Here is a 19,015-nt window from a genome sequence, read left to right as displayed (position 1 = left end):
TGAGCAACCTGTTTTAGTGTCCTTTGTAGGGCTGCAGCTTCACTGAGTTAAAGCACAGCTTGACATGCAAGTGTTGGTCCTTGGAGCTCAGCCCAATCTGCTACACAGCACCAGTCATGCTACCAGCATCGCTTTAAAAAGCATAATGGTTTCTTGTATTTATGAAGTACAAAGAATATCATTTTGCTAGGATTTTAATAGCTATTTTTAATGCAGGTAGCAAAGCCAAGATTTTCCTTCTAAGCTTAGGTATCATCTAGAATGAGTTGCAGCCTGAACTACAAACCAGCCCTGTAGCAAACGTGCCATACAGAAAGAATCCTCTTCAGTAAAGGAAGTAAGGAATGCTCTTTTCCATTTAAATGAAATTATCAAAGTCACACACAAGGAATGAGGGGTGGTTAAACTTTCAGAAACTTCAGTTCAACTTGAGAGCTCAGTCTCTGCTTGTCTTCAAACTTCAGTATTGAAAATTCAATGTCATTTGCCTGTCTCTGTATCCTTAAGTGAAGTCTGAGTAGCTCAGGTGGATTTACACAAACTTTGTTTGCAAGAGATCAGTATCTTTTTGCCCAACCACTTCCACAGCATTTATTTTCTAGATGAGACATTCAAAGCAGGTTAATGCATATCACTCTGTGGGTTTTTTTTCACTACTCTGAAGTTACAAAGCTCGCTGTATGTTACTGCACAAAATTTGCAATAACTTGCTGTTCAGCATTCAGGTATTGTATTACCAGAGCTTGCTCTGCCTCACCTTGCCAGAATACAAAAAGTTTCATTCCATGCTGTTTCAAAGCAATTGCTGAAATTTGGTTACAAGGTGGCTAATGGCCACTGCAGCCTTGGAAGAGGAACACATGACCACTTGCATTATTTCAGACTGCATAAAAATTAATAGGTAGGTTTAGAAATCCATTAAGTAAATTATTCCTGTAGTTCAGTCTATGGTAGCAGAATTGCTGAAACAACAGAAGCTAGTTTAAAATCTTTCCTCATAAATGGTGCTCTGCAAATAGCAAGAGGGTAAAAGACCAATTTAATTACTCTGGATTAAGATACCTGAGTTTTCACAAAGGATTTCCCCATCACCATGGCACACTAACTTTAGTCTATGAGCACTCAAAGTAGCACGTATCACAGTGTTCTCTCCAAACTTTTAAAGAAAAACCCAACCAACACACAACAAATTCTTCTCCAGTTTTTTTCAGGGGTTGAATTTCATGCAGAAAAGCAAGTTTGAAAGAAATATCTGAGTTCTCAGCTAACAACTGCTTTGATAGTAGAAACGGTCACTAAGCAGTTAAGAGGTGGCAAGGTTTAGTTTAAAAAGGTGTTCAACAGAGAGATGTGAATTTTTAAGACTCAAATGCAGGACAAGGGTAATTTACCCCTCCTGGCAAGAGTGGTTTGATGAAATACGAAGACACCCCTACACACTAAGTGGATTTGACTGCAGTAGGACTTAGGACTGTTGTATCAAAAATCAGGCAGTAAGAATTCAGCTATTCTCCAGTCCAGCTGGCAAGAGTGGTCCCCCCCAAAAGCAGTGAGTAAGCAAGAGTGGTTCAGGAACCTGTCATGGGAAACACAGCCAGTCCAAAGCATGCAGCTGCTTTCTGCTCAGTTTTCAGAGAGAAGGAAATGGCAGCCAAAACCTCATGACCATTGTATAACCAGTTTAAGCCATTAAGTGGTCTGACACTGAAGCATATAGTCAAAAGAACATATTTCAAAATAAGAACACAATGGTTCCAGCAAGCCAAACAGCCTGAGCTGGTTCCCAGTTGTACCCATGACGTCCTGAGAGCACAAGGTTTGTTTCTGCCACCAGCATGTTCCTGGTGGTGCTTTTGGAAAAGCATCAAGTACAATTGACACAGCAGAACAGAGCAGTACCATTTAATGCACTTGAAATAATACTAGTCAGGTCAGTCCTTGCCTACACACAAGAATTCTCCCTTGAAAAGCTCAGCGTTGCCAGGGTTTTTGGAGCACCACAGTGATACTTCTTTGTTTACTTCTGTATCATTGTGGCTACATGTACCAAGAATAATGTGGAGGCAGAAGGACCAAGACATGCCAGCCACAGGCTCTCAGTGAATCCTTTTTCTATGAGAACCATATCTGGTAGATCAAAGTTCAGAGGCAATGTTAACATACTGGAAGTGGAAGCAGTGAAGCAGACACTTACCTAGCAAGATAGTTTCTTAAATAAATAGTAGGACAAGCTGGGGATTAAAACTGGAAAACTACAGGAAGAAAAAAAATTATAATCAAAAAACCAAAAGTGAATGACAGATAAAAGCCAGAGGCAAGACACACACAAGATGGACTGACAGCCAGAAGCAACTTTGACACAAAAATAGGAACTGACTGAATAAGATCACGAGTTGTGTGCTACAGAGGTCCAAGACATTTTTTTTCACCCAATTTCTAAATAAGTTTTAGCTGAGGCAGACAAACTTTAAGATCTCTAATGCATACTTTCATTCCCAGCCTAATAATTCTAAGTAGTTTACAATTTTCTTCCAAGTGTCCTGCCAAAAGGATCCCACTCGTGAGCTACACAGACACTAAACTTAGTAAAAAAGGCATTTAGAAAGATCAGAGATCAACTTTCAGTGTTTTATTTTTTTTTAAATAGATACAATATTTTTCCAAGGTCACTTTACAGTAAGTGGCATACAGGCTAATAAAATGGAAACACTCATACAAACATTTCAACTTAAATGTGTACAGAATATTCTACAAGACAAATACTGTAGCTAACATTTTTTTCTCACTCCAGAACAATTTGGCAGCTTCAAAATGCTATCCCATTCCCAAAATCAATTTATTTAACAAAGATAAACCCAAAACTGAAATGTGACCCACCCTAAGCACCATGCTTATTTGAGCAACGATGATCTCTTGGAAGATTGGGCTGAAACTGTACAGCTGTCTTTGTCATGACCCTCAAAGTACTGCTGCTCTATTCGCCGACAAAATGCTGTAAGATTACTGTAGTTCTTCACTTTTTCAGAGAGTTCATCAGTGATTAGTTGAGTAGTAAGGATTGTGAACAGATGTCCAAACACCAGAGCATCTAATTCAGTTGGTCTGTAAAAAAAAAAAACAAAAACAAAAGAACAAGTCCTGAACAAGAAAAACCATGCTGTTCTGAGTAAGCTTTATATAACCATGCAGTCTAAGAACTGGGATGAAATCAAGCCAGGCTAAATCAAATGTATGAAATCTGTGTATAGGGTATATTAAGAAACCTGCTTGTTCTCAGGATGGCATTTTCCTTGCCTTAGGGAGCTTGGAAATGTGGAAATAACATCTCTTAGATCAGACAGACTTACTGATCTAGTTTCAAGCCATGCTCCACCTTTTAATCCCATAACAAGGGCAAATGCTTATCAAGTGTTTTGTGGCTCTTCTTTTTCTTCTGCAGATGTGTATTAAAAAAATCCACCTATTATAGCAGAAGCTTATGACTCCCATTCCTTTTTTTTGTGTTCTGCAACAATCCGGAACTATTCAACCAACAAGAAAGGGAGTTCCACGGTGGCAGCAGCTGAAAACATCTCTTTTCTGAGAAAATAGATATTTTGGGAATGTTTTAGGTTTGACCCTTCTGAATTGTCATCTTGGACCTTAAAGTAGTCCATGTATATAAGCAGTCCATGTAAAAATAATTATTTTTTTTCAAATGTATTAATAAGTTCAGAGTCCTGCTTTACTAATGTTCAGTATATGCAGCATGAAGCTTTCCTAACTGATAAAATTTCCACCTTTTTATTTTTGTGGATCACTAAGCACTCTCCAGTGGAGATACAGACCCCTATATAACAAACTTGAATCTGTCAGAAACAGGCTGCTTTTCTTATTTACCTCTCAAAGACTCACAGAAGTCACAGACTGAAAACTACTGGACTAAAAATACATACTTCAGTAGTAGTATTTCAGACAGCTAAAAAATTTAAAGATTGAAACTGTACCAAAAAAGCCTGGTTAACAACCAACCACACAAATTTCTCAAGTTACAATTCTTTAGAAGTACAGAAAGAAAATTTAAGAGATACTATGTTTAATAAGAGTAGGAGAAGACGCAATTCAAAATCATCTTCTATAAGGCATATTTCTGTATCACCTGAATTAACACTACCCAACTAGTCTCACTTGGAACAGATTAAGGGGCAAAGACACAGTGCAGAAAAGTAACCAAATACTGCCATTTGAAGACATCTCCCTGTTCAAATGTAATAAACTGAAATCCAGACCTGAGCATTTCTAGACTGATCTATGCACAGGAGACAAGAGGAAGCTAATGTGATGTTATTTAAGTCAGTAACATTTCAAAAATAGTGAATTATTGGAGAGGGGGAAAAAAATTAAAAGAGCATATTGCAATTGAAAGAAATTGGTGAGAGCAGAGGGCATTCCCTGGAGGTCAGGTAATTTCTTTTTTCTCTCCTGGCAATGTGAATCTTGGTTTTCACTTTGCATTTGGTTCTTTGTGGACCAGCTAGCTTATCCCCCAGTTCTTAGAACTCACAGGCACCCTCATTCTAATTCAGTTCATTCAGAACTGCTTCTGGTGTTATGATAAACTGTCCTGATCAGGTTGGCACAACATACATTCAGTCCTCTAGCAGAGAATGTTCCCCAAGAAATACAAGTAAAGTTTTAAATGTATCATTTTTAATAAGAAACTAACTATATCAAAGTGTACATTTGTAGCCTACATAAGTTGTGGTAGAATCTGTAGAGAAGACAACCAGAAGTAAAACGAAATCATAAATACAACAAACTCACAGAAGCTTTCCCTTTAAAACCTTTTTAAAATACTTATTTCTGAAATTTCAAGTTCAGATTCCAGTCACACATTTGTATTTTTGCAACTAATCACACAGCATTAAAATAAAATAGGAGTTTTATATAAATACATTTGTATGTATGTGGGTATATACCTATATCTCGCATTTCTGGATGCAGTATTTCAATGAAGAGTAACTTACTGTTTATTGAAGAAATATGGTTGTGTTCCTAATCTCTGGGAGAGAGCCTGACAGCACTGATCTACATCTTCAAGCACCTATCAAAACACACAAGAAAGGAAGATCCATATTGTCAGGAAGTAACACCATTGCAAGAAATAACTTTATTCTATTTGCACCCACAGTGGGAACAAGAATGTAACATGTAACATCAAAAGCTGTTAAAGTCAGCCAAACCTACAAAGCAGGCAGGTAGCAAAGTGTTACTTAATCCAACATTTGATGCAAGGCAATTCTGATTAAGTGCTTCCCCTAACATTTATAACTGAGTTTAATGAAAGGTACTGACTTAAACCTCACAACCTGCCACAATCCCACAAAGAGTGCCTATCAGCATCATACAGGAAGCAGGGCACATAACTTAAAACCTATTTTCAGGGCTATGGTCTAAACTAACACTGACAGAGTTGTACACTCATGGCAAAATATCCCTCCTCCCACCCCATCAGGCAGCACATAGTTTATGATTTATTGCTGCTGAAGGCAAACCTGACTCATGAAGATGTTTAAAGTACAGAATATACATTTCACTACATCTGTTTCAGGAACATGCTACTCTCCACTGCCTATTAAAAAAAATAAAAGAAAACAAATCAAAAGGAAAACAGGGTAAAGAAATAAGGTTCACTTTTCACACTTACCTGTTCTAGTGTCTTTCCAGCCCATCCGATGGCTTTCATCTTTCGCCTAACCTCCCACTGCTTCTGATAGGACAAAATGCGGTTAAGAGGCCACGGATAAGGAGAGCCATACCTTGGGTGAGTAATCTTTTTTGAAAAAGAGAAAGGTACTGCATTATATTACAAGAAAATACAGATACCTCTTGAACAAAACAGATATTTAAATATTTCTCTCAGAAAAGGAGTTGTAGAAGAGAAAAGCAGTTGTGTATGCTGTAACTATTTGCACAGAATCTACTGTTTGAAGCATAACTATTTAAAACTGTTTTTTCAGAAACATAAAGAAAACCTGTATCTATTCTGCAATCGGCTCCCTCCAGTAACACGGCCTCCCTAAAATGCGTATGCAATGAAATTAAAGTGGAAAGACTTTATCATTAATGGTATAAACCCCCATGTTTCATTTATGAGTAGGGACTTGCAGTTGTGAGCAAAAGTGTTTTCTCATTAAATTTTAATTAAGATAAATGCTGTGGAACCACTCACCTCCTCTACTGTAACATCATCACACCACTGGAGATAGAGCTAGGAAAAGAAAGAACACTTACTAAAACTTCCTAATAAAGGAGAATACAGAAACGATTATTTTTCACTAGTAGAATTTTCTTTTCTAAATTAGATTAAAATTTCCATTTCATTTCTTCTCTTAGACCCTTGATGTACAAAAGAAATTAAAACTGGAAGGCAAAAAGCCCATTTGCTAGTCCTTGCTTCACCAGCACCAAAACGAAGCTGAGACCAAAAGCCTGCTCCCGTTGCCCACATCACACCCAACTCAAGGCACAGGTGATCAGCCCTCAGCTCCTCAGTCACCTGCATCTCCCAGCGCTTCCAACACCGCTCCCACCAGGACTGAGTCACCTGCACTGCCACAGACAGGCAGCACAGAGGATCCCAGGCTTTCCCCATGCACGGCATGCTCATGGGGACAGTGAGAGCAGGGTGCCTGGCCAGCTGGACCCCAACAACCACTGGCACTTTCCGGTCAGTTACTTCTACACTTGACATAGGTGAGGGGAATCACACGTGGCTACAGGAACAGGTCAGCAAGCAACCCACAGTGTAGGAGAATTTACTCCTCTCTCCTTTCACCTCAAAAGCTGATGACCTAATCTGAGAACAGCACTATTTCCACTACAGGGAAAAATCCTAGAGCTTTCTTGCCTACAGTCACTTATGTAAGTGTGTGGAGTTACTAAGGTTTGCTGTACCTCTGCTGTCAAGAGCATATTATTGACCAATTCCATGTAGGCTTTCATCTCAGCTTTTTGGACTTCATCCAATCCATCACTGAGAGAATGGCCCTAATGGGGAAAAGAAAAAAGACACACATGTAAGAACGAGTATTGGAGTATTCAGCAGCATATGACCCAAGGACCTTTAATATCAATGAGCTTTGGCTCAGATTCTAATCTCTTACATAGTTCAATAATAAATTCATATGAAATTTTTAGATACAGTATCCTTTACAATTAAAACCAAATCATCACAACGTAACTAATCTAATCTATAAGAAATCTAAACTAATCTACAAGAAATTTAGACTATTATCAGTTATAGGTGAATACACTTTGAAGTATACAACCTCCTGGTCAGTGTATCCCTACGGCAAGAAGTAAACACAAATTTACATTTGTGATACAGATTCACCTTCCCAGTTAAAACATGGCATTTTTTTAAATAGACGGGAGGGCAGGGGGGGCGGGGTGGGAGAATAAGGGCAAATTTGAATGGAACTTTTCAGGATTTAAAACAATCAGTTCTGGGTTTTAAGACCTCTGAGACCCAGAGACAAAGCATGTAGAAAAACAGCCTCAGAAACTGGCACTGATATGCAGCTATCCTGCACAGAATTTACTTGCAGATTTGAGGAAATGACAAAGAAAAACATTTCCACCTCACAAATTCCTGTTCCACAATATCTTTCTTTTAAACCAGCACTAAATTCCTATATTGTTTTAACAAATTCAGTAACAAAAGCACACAAAATCAGAGCAATGCTAAGCAGGATTAACATTCACTAATTAATGAAAACAATGTACTATTACCTTGGCTTTTACAAACTGGACTATGGGCCCAAGTTCAGATACCACTTGATTTCCCACATGAATAAAGGGTACTTTCCCTGTAAAAGGAGAAATGTCTTATAGTAATGAGACAGAGGGTGATGGAGAAGAGAGAAGGGAATTATCTCTGAATTATCATTAAACCAATATAAAGAAAGGAAACGAGGAAAGTGAGTAAAAGTGAGTAAAACCAGTAAAGGACTCCAGGAGTAAGGGCAAAAAGTATACATGTAATTCTGCCTACATTTAAAATTGAAGTGCTACCATTTTCCGTCTTGTGCTCCTTATTTTTAGAAGAAGGAAGTGTTCAGACCTAAATTACAACATTAGATGCTAGCAAGTGTGGGCATGACGTGTGAGTGGCAGAAAAGCCACAGCATGTAACTGTCACCAGTCCTGTTCTGCACATGCAAGATGTTCCTGTATGCCTGGATTCAGCATTTCAAAGCTCTATTTACTAACAGATTATTCATATACCTTCATATTTTACTGGATTTTCACTCCTATCAAGCAACTGTTGGTTTGGGGTATTTTTTAAATAGCCTCATTTCACTGCTTGAAAATATCAGTACGAGCAGTAGAACCCATACAGCTGGCAGATGTATACTGACTGACAGGCCCTTCCATACGGCAGTCATCAGCCAGAGCCAGGTAATCAGTAAATATGGACCTCCTCACACAGCAAAAATCTGGGACAGAGTGTGAGGAGGCCAGACTTCGGCACCCAGCATGCTATAATTCTCTCTGATTCGTAGGCAATATTCTGAAGCTGGCATCTGGGCATTTTTAGGCAGTCACTTCCAACAAAAATAGGCTGTGTACCCTTCTAATGCTTAACTTTTTGGTGGTGGCTTTGGATTTTTCCCAGACAGTCTCATGGATCTGAGGAAGATTTAAAATCACCTCTCACCCTTAATAGTGACAATGCACCCTTTGGTCTCTTGTATCCTGGCAATCAACTCCCAGACAGAGTAAAAAGAGAACATTTCTCCAGTATTGTTTCATTCCAGCAATAGGAAAATATAACAGCAAGTCCAGGAATATTCCCTGGATGCAGAATAAAGCCACTTTTGGACACATATGTCTTTCTGCTTTAGGACATTTGAGAGGTTTCCACCAGGCACTGAACTGTCTGAACACTTTATTCAGGTTCTGTTGTACACATTGTGCCAGTGTTACTTTGTATTTCACTGTTTTGATTGTTTGCAGAGGAGAAACTGCAGAGGAGGGGGAAAGGCAACCCACACACAGTAGCACTGCCCGACTGTTATCAGCAAGACAAGGCAGAGTTGCCATGGTATCAAAATGGAGGTATAACACAGTAATCTAAATGAAGGCCACACTTACCAGATGGGGACATGTACTCGGCATTTGCTCTGCAAATCACCCGGATTGGCAGATTGCACATTTGCAGAAAGGCCTGGAAACAAAGAGTCACAGTTGAAAAGCATTAATACAGTGGCAAACAAATGTGGTGTTCTCAACACATTTGACTGTGTTAGACGGTTCCTAGCACACACTTATGAAGTACAGTTCCTTGCATATTGTTTTTAGGAAGAAAGAAGAAGTAAAAGAAAAAAAAAGGCATTTTAACTTCATTAGACAACTGTTTATGATTCAAACACTGACTGGAATTCTTCTAATGCAGTTTCATCTATTTTTGCTGTTTTTTCAAGACAGGCAAAGAAGCAGTATCTGACAGACACAATTAGTGCTGTGTCTATAAAGAACTGAGTGACATTTTGCCCCTTTTGAAAACCACAGTAGTCATTTCTCCTGGCTAAAGCTGGCTAGTCAAGGTAATGTTGTGTAACATGGCAAACACATATGGCACCTTCCTACATTATAATTACAATAGCTGCCAAAAATGTTGCTCATTGATGCTGTAAAAGCACAAGTCTGGTTTGGGACAAATTTTTAATTTATGGGATTCATGGAGACCATAAGTGATCAATTCACTGTTTCCTTCTACCTGTGTTCTTAGATTCAAAGCTTTCTCAGAAGGATAACAATTTCTGCCAGCACCTGCCCCTACCACAAAATCCATAGGCTGTTTCTGTTGAAATTCCAAAATGTCAAGAAAAATATTTGCAGTTTGGACAGAACATGGCAAATAAGGAATCTCTTAATCTCTAGAGACTCTCACAACTCAGCTCTGTCCTATCTTTCATTTTTATCTCTGCAATTAAGACAGGTCACAATTCCATATTCCAAAATTATTCTTTTGCCCATTTATACAATGTGACTTGAGGTACAAAAGGCCTAGAGCAATAAGACTCCCACCATGAAGAAAAATGCTGCTGTAACACAGCACTTTCTACACAAGTGTCCACCCTGCTCTTCCGACTGCAGGATCTGGCAGTAAAACACACTCTCACAGCTTTAGCTGCTCAGACTCTAATCACACGCATGAAAGCAACCTAAACCTTAACCTTAATATTTGCTCATCTCTGCACCAGATGAAACCTTAAGTAATGATCTAACTCTGTCATCAGCTCTGTTCCTAATTTTGTGGTTTCTATAGTATCAAGGAAGCAAAAAATAACCCAAACAGCTCCTCTCTTCTCACCTGTGCTCTTCAAGGCTTTTATATCCAAACTGTAAACCAATCCAGGGAAAAAAAAGCCAAAAACTTTGGTCTTTTTCCCACCAAACTGAAGAATTGTACAGTCCATTATGTTATTTGCTTCTTGCATGTTTACATGAACTGACTCAAATGCAAATCTCAATTTAAAGAAAGAAATGATAGTCACAAACTGCTACACGAGACATTCATTACAGGTGAAAAGAGCCCACCTCAGAATTGTGAGGGCTCTACAAAATACATCAGAAACATGGATTTCTACATCTTTTGACTAAGCCTAACTAACTAAAAGCTCTGCTAGGGAGTCTATTACTATACATACACATACGGACAGAGATACATAAGGAGAGGGTAGTTAGTAGTCATGGTCAGTATCAGCCAAATAATTCAGGTCCTGCACTAGACCTCAGAGTGTTTCATCCTAAACAGAACCTCTATTACTGCTTAAGGATGCAGTCATCACCAAGAAAGTATAAAGGCACTGGCCACGTTTGACAGCACATCACTTACCAAGTCTGTGGTCCCATCAGAATACATCAAAAATTGAGTATCTTGCTACCTTGGTACCACAAACTCCATGCAAACAATAAGAATACCTGAAGGACTAATTCTTCAGTAATTTAAGTCATTTAAGGCATTGGTCTGTCTCAGTCCTAGATCTCTTCGTCTGCCTGCTGGCTCTGCAGGACCTGGCAATGTCCATGCTGCTCCAGCTGCTGTTACACGTATCATGTCTTCCACCCAAACTGGAGATTCATATACAACTTCTTCAGAAACAGTTAAGAGACAACGCAGGCTTTGGTTTATATCACATACATGCTCCTACGCCACTGCTGGACACCAAAAATATACACCAACTCAACTGGTACACAGCCTTCATTCTTCTGAAAGCTCTACCAGTAGCTAACACCATATTCTCAACAGTATTGTGCTGCAGTGGAACAGATGGCACCGAACAACAGCTCTGAAGAATTTCATCACTGGTCCAGGCTTACTGAATTAATTTCTTTCACAGTAAGGCACTAAATTAACTCTGCAATTCTGCAGAAATGAATTTTGTAACTGCCGTGTGCTATTCAGGCTGCAAGTTTAGAAGAAAGTCTGAACTGCACTGGAGTTAGGGCAACACATGAATAAATTAAAAGGTTGCAAGTGCAGAGACACATTTAAGCAACGGGAGGTGAATCAGAGAACTATTTTTACTTTTTCATATCAGCATATCAAAAATGAGACATGCTTGCACAGAACACTTAGGTCACACCAGTTGCTTCAGATTCCTGCCCACTGTATACTGTATTGTACGTAGGCTCCTATGTAGCCCAAGGCTTCCACAAAAAATAGTTTGTGACTGAAAATTTTTTCAGTTAGAGTTTACACTAGTTTTCATCTGACTTTCTCTCTCTTCAATAATCATCCTCCAAGGAGTATCAGCTCTTTTTACACTGGAGGGGAAACTCCACCTCAGTCTCTGGCCTAGTACAAAGAGGACTGAGAATACACTGATATTTTGTAATTTCAAAAATGCAAATAAACTGTTCATGTGCCTTTTTGAACTTTGTGAAGAGAAGGATAAATTAGATTTGAGCTCTACTGTGGAAATAAATATCAACTACATAAACATGTTTGCTACTCTTGATAATAGACCACAGATTCTAGTAATGTTAGAAATCATTTAGTCTACCCCCAGTTAAAAAAATCAAAATTAAAAAAAAAAATTAGGAAGACTTTAAAGTAAACACCAAATCATACACCTGAGAAAACTTCCTTGGAATATTCATCTTCAGTTCTAATGAATGCTTTATTAAATGAGAGACTAGGACTGACACTGAGAAGAATGATTCAGGCTTAGAACTGGATAAACTCATCTAGTACTGAATTTACCACATCAGTCTTCCTGCAAGGTTCTGAAACAGTGACCACTGACTACTGGAGCTTCCCCTTCAGCAGCTTTACAAGGCTTCTTCCAGCAACCCCCTTCAGCACTCCTATGCCAAGACCTGTTCCACTTCAGTTTTTGTCTATATTTAGGACTGGCTTTAAGATGAGTGATGAAATAAACCTAAATATGTAATATAGGATGTAATATTAATAGTATAACCTAAATATAAAATACAATCAATCTAAGAAAATAATTTTTAAAAAATCCCTGCTATTGCATCTTTAAAAAGATAGAAGCCCAGGGAATAAAAAGACCACTATGTCTGTCTGTTATGAGCTGTGACTTGTATCCAAAGCATGACCTGCTCGACTTTAAGTGCTCCTTACGTAATGTTCTACAGCAAAATAAAGGAAAGGTCCACAGTATAAGACAAATTTAATCCTTATTGAATCTACACTGCTTAACTAATTAACTAGAGAAGTAGGCCAGTACCTACTTGTTGCTTCAGCTTAAACTAATGGTCCACTGGACACCCTTCAAGTTAACTAAAAAATTCCTGTCCATCAGTAAAAGGATACAGTACCATTCCAGATTAGAAGGACTCAGCCTAAGAAATAAACCTTGCAATTTGCATTACTATAAGTACTTACACTGCTTCATTGATGCAGCTGACAGGCTTTGGAAATTATTAGCATTAATAAGACAGGTGGTTTTGACTTTCCAAGCACAGTGAATGCATTCCATATTTATGGAAATTAGAGTTTCTTTTAGAAAAAAACATGGACAAGGATTGTGACCAATGCATTCCTATAAATACCCACTGCCAGAAAATCTTGACATTTTTTTCTGACGCATTCAAGTAGGTATGCTAGATATTAGACAATAACTGATGTGAGACAGTAAGTGGCATGAACTATTACCAAAACAGTTGATACTGGAGCAGATCAAAGAAAGCCTAGAGAAAAAATATAGGACAAAGCAGCAATTTCTCTGAGTCTTTATCTCATTACATGCTTTAGCCCAGTGATCAAGGGAGGATTTGTTCCCTTTTTGACCACTCACGCAGAATTCAAGAACCAGCACATTTGGTGTGCAGATGGTATGAGACCACCATGGCTTCCAACTCTGATAAAAGATGCCATGGAACACTGATTACTTCAGCTCAGAACATCTTGTTTCCCTTTGGGTACCTCACATACACAGTTTGAGCACGCAAGTTATCCTTGCTTTTCTTGTGAGAGAAATCTTTTTCTGTGAGCAAATGGGAGTGTGTTCAGCTCCTCTGAGTGCTTTTGGGCAAGAGATTGAAGGCTGAAACCACCCCAGTTCAGTTTTGCTGAGATTTATGAAGATATCAATACCCCTTCAAAGACACAGCATCAGAAACTGAGCAATCTGAAAGATCAAGGGCCCAGTCTTATTCTAGTATATCAGAGATTATGTTAACATCATAAATTTGGCTGATCAATGTAAAAAAGGACTGAAAGAGGCAAACTGAATTCCAAGTAACACACAAGCTAGTTAATGACACCCTTGTGAAAATTCACTGAAAAACAGCAAGCAAGACAGTAACAGCGAAACTAGAAATAAGACATTTAACTGAGCACAGCCTGTCCTACCTCACAAAGATGCCTACAGTTCCAAGGAACAACATTTCCAGCTCCCTTCTTCTCTGGAAGAAAGTGTAATATCAAAGAAGGAAGAGGATGACACTATAGGCCTCAGCCTGGATCTCCTCCAGCACCAGAGGAACAAAGTGTGTCCATTCTTTGGATGAGGTTAATGCAAGAAACAGATAAGGGCATTAAAAAATAAAGATTTGGCTTAATAGAGTCTGTCAGCTTCTCTCCCACACATGCTCCCTGCCCCTTTCCTGCAGTCTAACAGTCTCCTCTCTCACATTCTTCCAGCCTCTCTAACTGTAGCATTACCTAACACACAGAAAGGGAAGGAAGAAATGCGAAAAATACATTTTTAACAATGATACCTCTCTTTTTCCAGACTGAAACCATGGAGTCCACGGTGCTGCTACTGCCCCTGTGCACCTTGCTTTTAATGGAAGACTGCTGTAGACAGAGGTGGGAGGTTTCTGCACATCCACAAGGAGAAAGGGATAAGAGGGAGGCAAAAAGATGCAGCCAGATGAATAATGTCTGTCCTTCCCTACCCTCCCAATATTTACCGTTATAGAGTAGGAAAGAAAGAGTTGTGGAGAACGAATTGAAGAAAGTATGGTAAAGCCTCTCAGTGCCTTTCCTGCCCCACTGCATATGATCCACACAGGACTATGGTTTGTATTGCACTGCCTCATACTCACAGAGAACAGCATGAGCCTCTCTGTTTTCAAAATCAGGTGGAACAAGCAAGTTCGTATTTTTGCTATGAGAGAATGAGGTATTGGTAACTATGTGAACAGGGCTGATCGGAAGCTTTGAGGTGACACTTGTTACAAAATTAATCAAGTATCTTATGCCTATCATTCATTTCAATCATGGCAGGTGACACCTCCTGCCAGAATTATGGAGTATATTTACAACAGCATTGCTTAAAGGACACAATCCATGTAAGATTTGCTTCTTGTCAAAGCCCACAGAATTAAAAATTCAAAATATAAGCAGGATATTTGATTTCAATTATCTAAAAAACAATCAGAGCAATCACCTTTGTACTGATTTGGCACAGTTCAAAAGCCCAGAGCCCAAACACCACAGTCAGACACAGGATAACTCACCCCACCCTTCCCTTCCTCCTCACATGACTGACATTCTCGACTGACATTCTCATCTCCACTTCTGCCACCCTTGGAACAATGCAAGAAAGGGGTGCCGTTGTGTCTTCCTCTGATGACAAGTGTGGAAAGTGATTGTACATGAAATACAATGGGAAGGCATAGGAGAAGGGAGGCAGGAGTTTTTTATTTATTCCTAGAGTTAATTGGTTTAGATGTGATTTTCACTCTTGCTCTCCCTTCCTCTTTGCCCTGCCCAGCTAAGGACACCATCAGTTGGACACACAACACGTACTGGGCAGTAAATCACCCTGTCAGAGCTCCATCACAATGCTCTCCTCTTCCCCTACAGTTTCCTCCCAGAAAAACACATATAAGCAAACACATACACTCATTAAAAATGAGTTACAACTTGAAGTAAATCATATCCAGATTGCAGTTTCTGAGATCAGAGGCAAGAATGAAATTACTTATGCCAAGACTCGAATAGTTCACAATTTACATCGCCACATAAGGAACACTGCTTTCAGATGGCACAGTCCAAGCTTCATTTGAAGAAGATACATTCATGATTAGTTTTTAATAAAGAACAAGCCATTCCAAGCCATCTCTTATTCAGCAGTACTTCTAAAGGCACTCACACAACATACTGTTAGGAAGAAAGAGTGAAATGGATTTTCTGTTTTCATTTTTGTGCTATTTCATGAGCATACAATGGACAGTATGTGATGACAACTAAAGAGTTATTCTCCACTTTATTGCAGTAACACATTTTAAAATTAAAACCCATGAACAAATCTACAGAATAATTCAGTTTTCATATCAAACAGCTGCAGTCCCTGTAACTGAAATAGCGTGTCTAAGGTTATAAATGAAAACTGTTCAGTATCATTGCTTGAGTGACAGATTAAATTCCTAATCCAGTTATGGTAATGGCCACATGTGTAGTTTAACATAAATTAAGATCTTAATTATATTTGTGACTATTTTAAACAAAATAACAAATTCCTCTGTACCTGTGAATGTAATTTATAGCAAAGCCACGTTCATTCTCCAAAACAATCTATTTTATACTGCATCATGGCACTGCTCTAATGGTATAATGTAATTCTTGTTGTAGAATGTAGAAAGAGTAGATTCACTGGTAGCACAGAGGTTTTGAAGATAAATGAAGATTCTATTCATTCAGAGGTAATTTCATCTTAGAACTGTATGAAAGATGTTTCACTCACAAACAGTACCTGTATAGCTTGGGATTTAAGCATGTTTTCAGCAACAACACAATGCTGCTAGATTGATTACGTTGATACTGCATTTCTCATCATGAAGAATTCCAGCTTTTATTCTCTTTAAAGTAAAGGGATTGGCAGATTTTCATTTCAGTACCAAGCTTTTGTTTAGGACTCAGCAACAAGTTCAAATTTCTGTTAATGTTTTGTCTAGAGAAAAACCAAACCACAATTCATACACACACAGAGAAAAAAAATCACAAATCTGTCAAGGGCAATTAATCATGTATGATTTGCACATTTATTTGATTACTTGTTGAAGTAAATAAAAAATTGTTCTGTGTAACACAATTTTAAATTGCCCAAACTTCCTTCTGTCATTCAGGGCTAAGAAGAGACAATTCTAAAAGCACTTCCCTGGAATATGTTAAGACCATTTGCAAGGACATTGACTGAACAAGCAATTAATACATATCTTAACAAAATGAGCTGCAGGCTCTCTAACCTCAGGATGGCTGTCAGAATTTCCAGAATTCTGAACATTTTAGACAGCCTTTTGAGCAAGACTATGAGACTAACTGCATAAAGATTCCAGAAGAACCTGTAATAAAAGAGGCAGTCTCAACATCCACATTCCTCTTCCTGACAAGTTGGAACAGTGCAAGAGATGCTTTGAGCTGCCATTTGAGGCAAGAGGCCTGGCAGAGTGCAGCTGTATTAACCCCCTCCCTCCTACCTGGCCACACTACTTGCACCACGACACTAAACAAAACAGCTTTACCTGCACCAGGCACCAGTAAGGAGACAAGAGCCTGGAAAGGCCCTCTGCTTCAGACTGAAATATACTTACTCTCCTATGGTAATTCAGTTTTAATCTACTTCAAACTCCATTTTTCCCTCCTCAAAGCTTTGGCATTGTTTTGTTATTGAGATATATTTGTGTATTGGTTTTGGTGGCTTTTTTTACTGTGATAAGCCTGATAAGCAGGAATGCTGTATAATGGTAGCTGTACAATAAATATGTGGTTTGTACAATAAAATCATGGTTTTAACCATGAGTCATGTTACCCAGGATGTGTTTCCATTAGCATTGATGGGAAGAGGGCTGAGTGTCTCACTAGAACAGAGCCTTCATTCTGTTACAATCTCCTTTCAATAGCTGGATAATCATTACTGATTAGTATTTTCCTTTGATTTCAATTAATTTGAAATGAAAAGAAGATTTCATTCAATACCAGGGCTTTGCAGCCCAAGATCATCACGTGGACTTGGCTGTATAATACACTACTTCAAGTTAACAAACAAGGAATGCAAACACAAATATGTACCAGAGATAATGCACTTGCTACTTGAAGTTACGTTGTATTTTCAGAAAATACAAAGAATCTGAACCCAGTAAAAAACAAAGAAATTGCTAAATTAGTCTGTTTCCAAAACAAACAATGAGCAAAAGAGAAATTAAAAACAAACTAACAAAATAAAATAAACAACCCTACCAGAATCAACAGAGAAGTTCCACAAGACGAGAAGGATTTTTGTGTTTGGTTGGTTTTTAACTACTAAAGGCACCAGCACAGTTACTCAGCAATTCCCAGAAGATTCTGTCCTCCCTTCTCTCATCTGACATGTGGCTATTAAGAGTCCAGATTTTACTGCACAATGAGAAGTCCAATCATTATTGAAACAGCAAGGCTCAACCAACTTCCTGTATTCAACCTGCAGCCCTCTCTATTCATTAATTACATCTGCAGTGAGAGTAACTTGCTCTGCTGTCTGCTTGATCTGCTCCGTTAACAAGAAGTATGTGAAATGCCATCTGTGTTGCAGGGTTGGCAACTTTAAAACAGTCAAGTTTTACTCTGACTAATTACTACGACACTGGATTGTATGTGCTATTTTATGCATAGATATCAGCATGTATGTCCCTCTGAGACCTGAGAACAGCTTTACAAAAAGGTGCTACAAGATGATTTTACAAAATACCTGAAAGACTGGCTGCAGCACATTCAGTCTTGCTGTTAACCCATGTTCCTTAAAGATTTGACAGCTGATTCCACATGCTCTTTTGACTCAAATTTCTGATGTTTTCACCAGATGGAAGTTCAACAACCACAAACAAGCTAGGTATCTGCTCTGGTGGTATTGATGTGCCCCAAATCAGTAACAGAGGGAAAAAGAACGACAGTGGTAAGAAAGAAGTCCTAGGTAGCAGCTCCTATTTCTCCTCCTATCCCCCATTCCAAAATTTTGAGAAAGACACACATCCCCCAACTCCCACCACCCCCTTAAAAAAAAAACCCAAACAAGCTGTCATCAAAACGAAAAGCAAATTTCTTACACAAAACACACTGATGTATTTAAACCTCTCTGATCACCACGTATCCTAGTATCGTTTCAAAATGGATCAAAGACACCAAGAATAGTTATTCTTTCACCATCACAATCATGTTACACAGATTCTTAAAAATTGATACAATTCCCCAATACAGAATTATTCTATAAAGTTTAAGATCAGATATCGAGCAGAGCCATATTTATAGTCATGGCTACTATCAGCTATCCAGCTAGAGAATATTGAAGAAAAACAAGGATTTTTAATATATTATAGTTAATTTATCATCTAAGTGACATGTGTAGGATAACGATGTAGTAGAAACAGTAAAGAAAAATGATGCATTAGAAAAGGAAATTTTAGGGTTATTTTGTTGGTGAGTTGGAGGGGGATTTGTGTTTTAAATACAAGCCACGCATACATGTATCACTAGACAGGAAGAAAATTCTTGAGAACCCCCAAAAATACAGTT

The 19,015-nt window shown here is 38.5% G+C and overlaps 1 protein-coding gene across 1 annotated transcript in view; it reads right to left on the bottom strand.

Annotated features, from left to right (window-relative positions):
• Positions 1–2,614: 2,614 nt before the first annotated feature.
• MTX2 (metaxin 2) overlaps positions 2,615–19,015 on the bottom strand; it is a 31,640-nt gene continuing 15,239 nt past the window's right edge. The window contains exons 4-10 of the mRNA XM_058840104.1: positions 9,139–9,211; positions 7,774–7,850; positions 6,937–7,029; positions 6,212–6,250; positions 5,687–5,812; positions 5,007–5,083; positions 2,615–3,102 (exon numbers count right to left, since the gene is read on the bottom strand). Coding sequence (XP_058696087.1) covers positions 2,892–3,102; positions 5,007–5,083; positions 5,687–5,812; positions 6,212–6,250; positions 6,937–7,029; positions 7,774–7,850; positions 9,139–9,211 — 696 coding nt within the window. The 3' untranslated portion in view covers positions 2,615–2,891. The remainder of the gene's footprint in view (positions 3,103–5,006; positions 5,084–5,686; positions 5,813–6,211; positions 6,251–6,936; positions 7,030–7,773; positions 7,851–9,138; positions 9,212–19,015) is intronic.

Source organism: Poecile atricapillus, chromosome 5 (assembly GCF_030490865.1).
Source record: "Poecile atricapillus isolate bPoeAtr1 chromosome 5, bPoeAtr1.hap1, whole genome shotgun sequence".
Classification (NCBI taxonomy): Eukaryota; Metazoa; Chordata; class Aves; order Passeriformes; family Paridae; genus Poecile; species Poecile atricapillus.
This window is presented reverse-complemented; position numbering and strand designations above follow the sequence as displayed.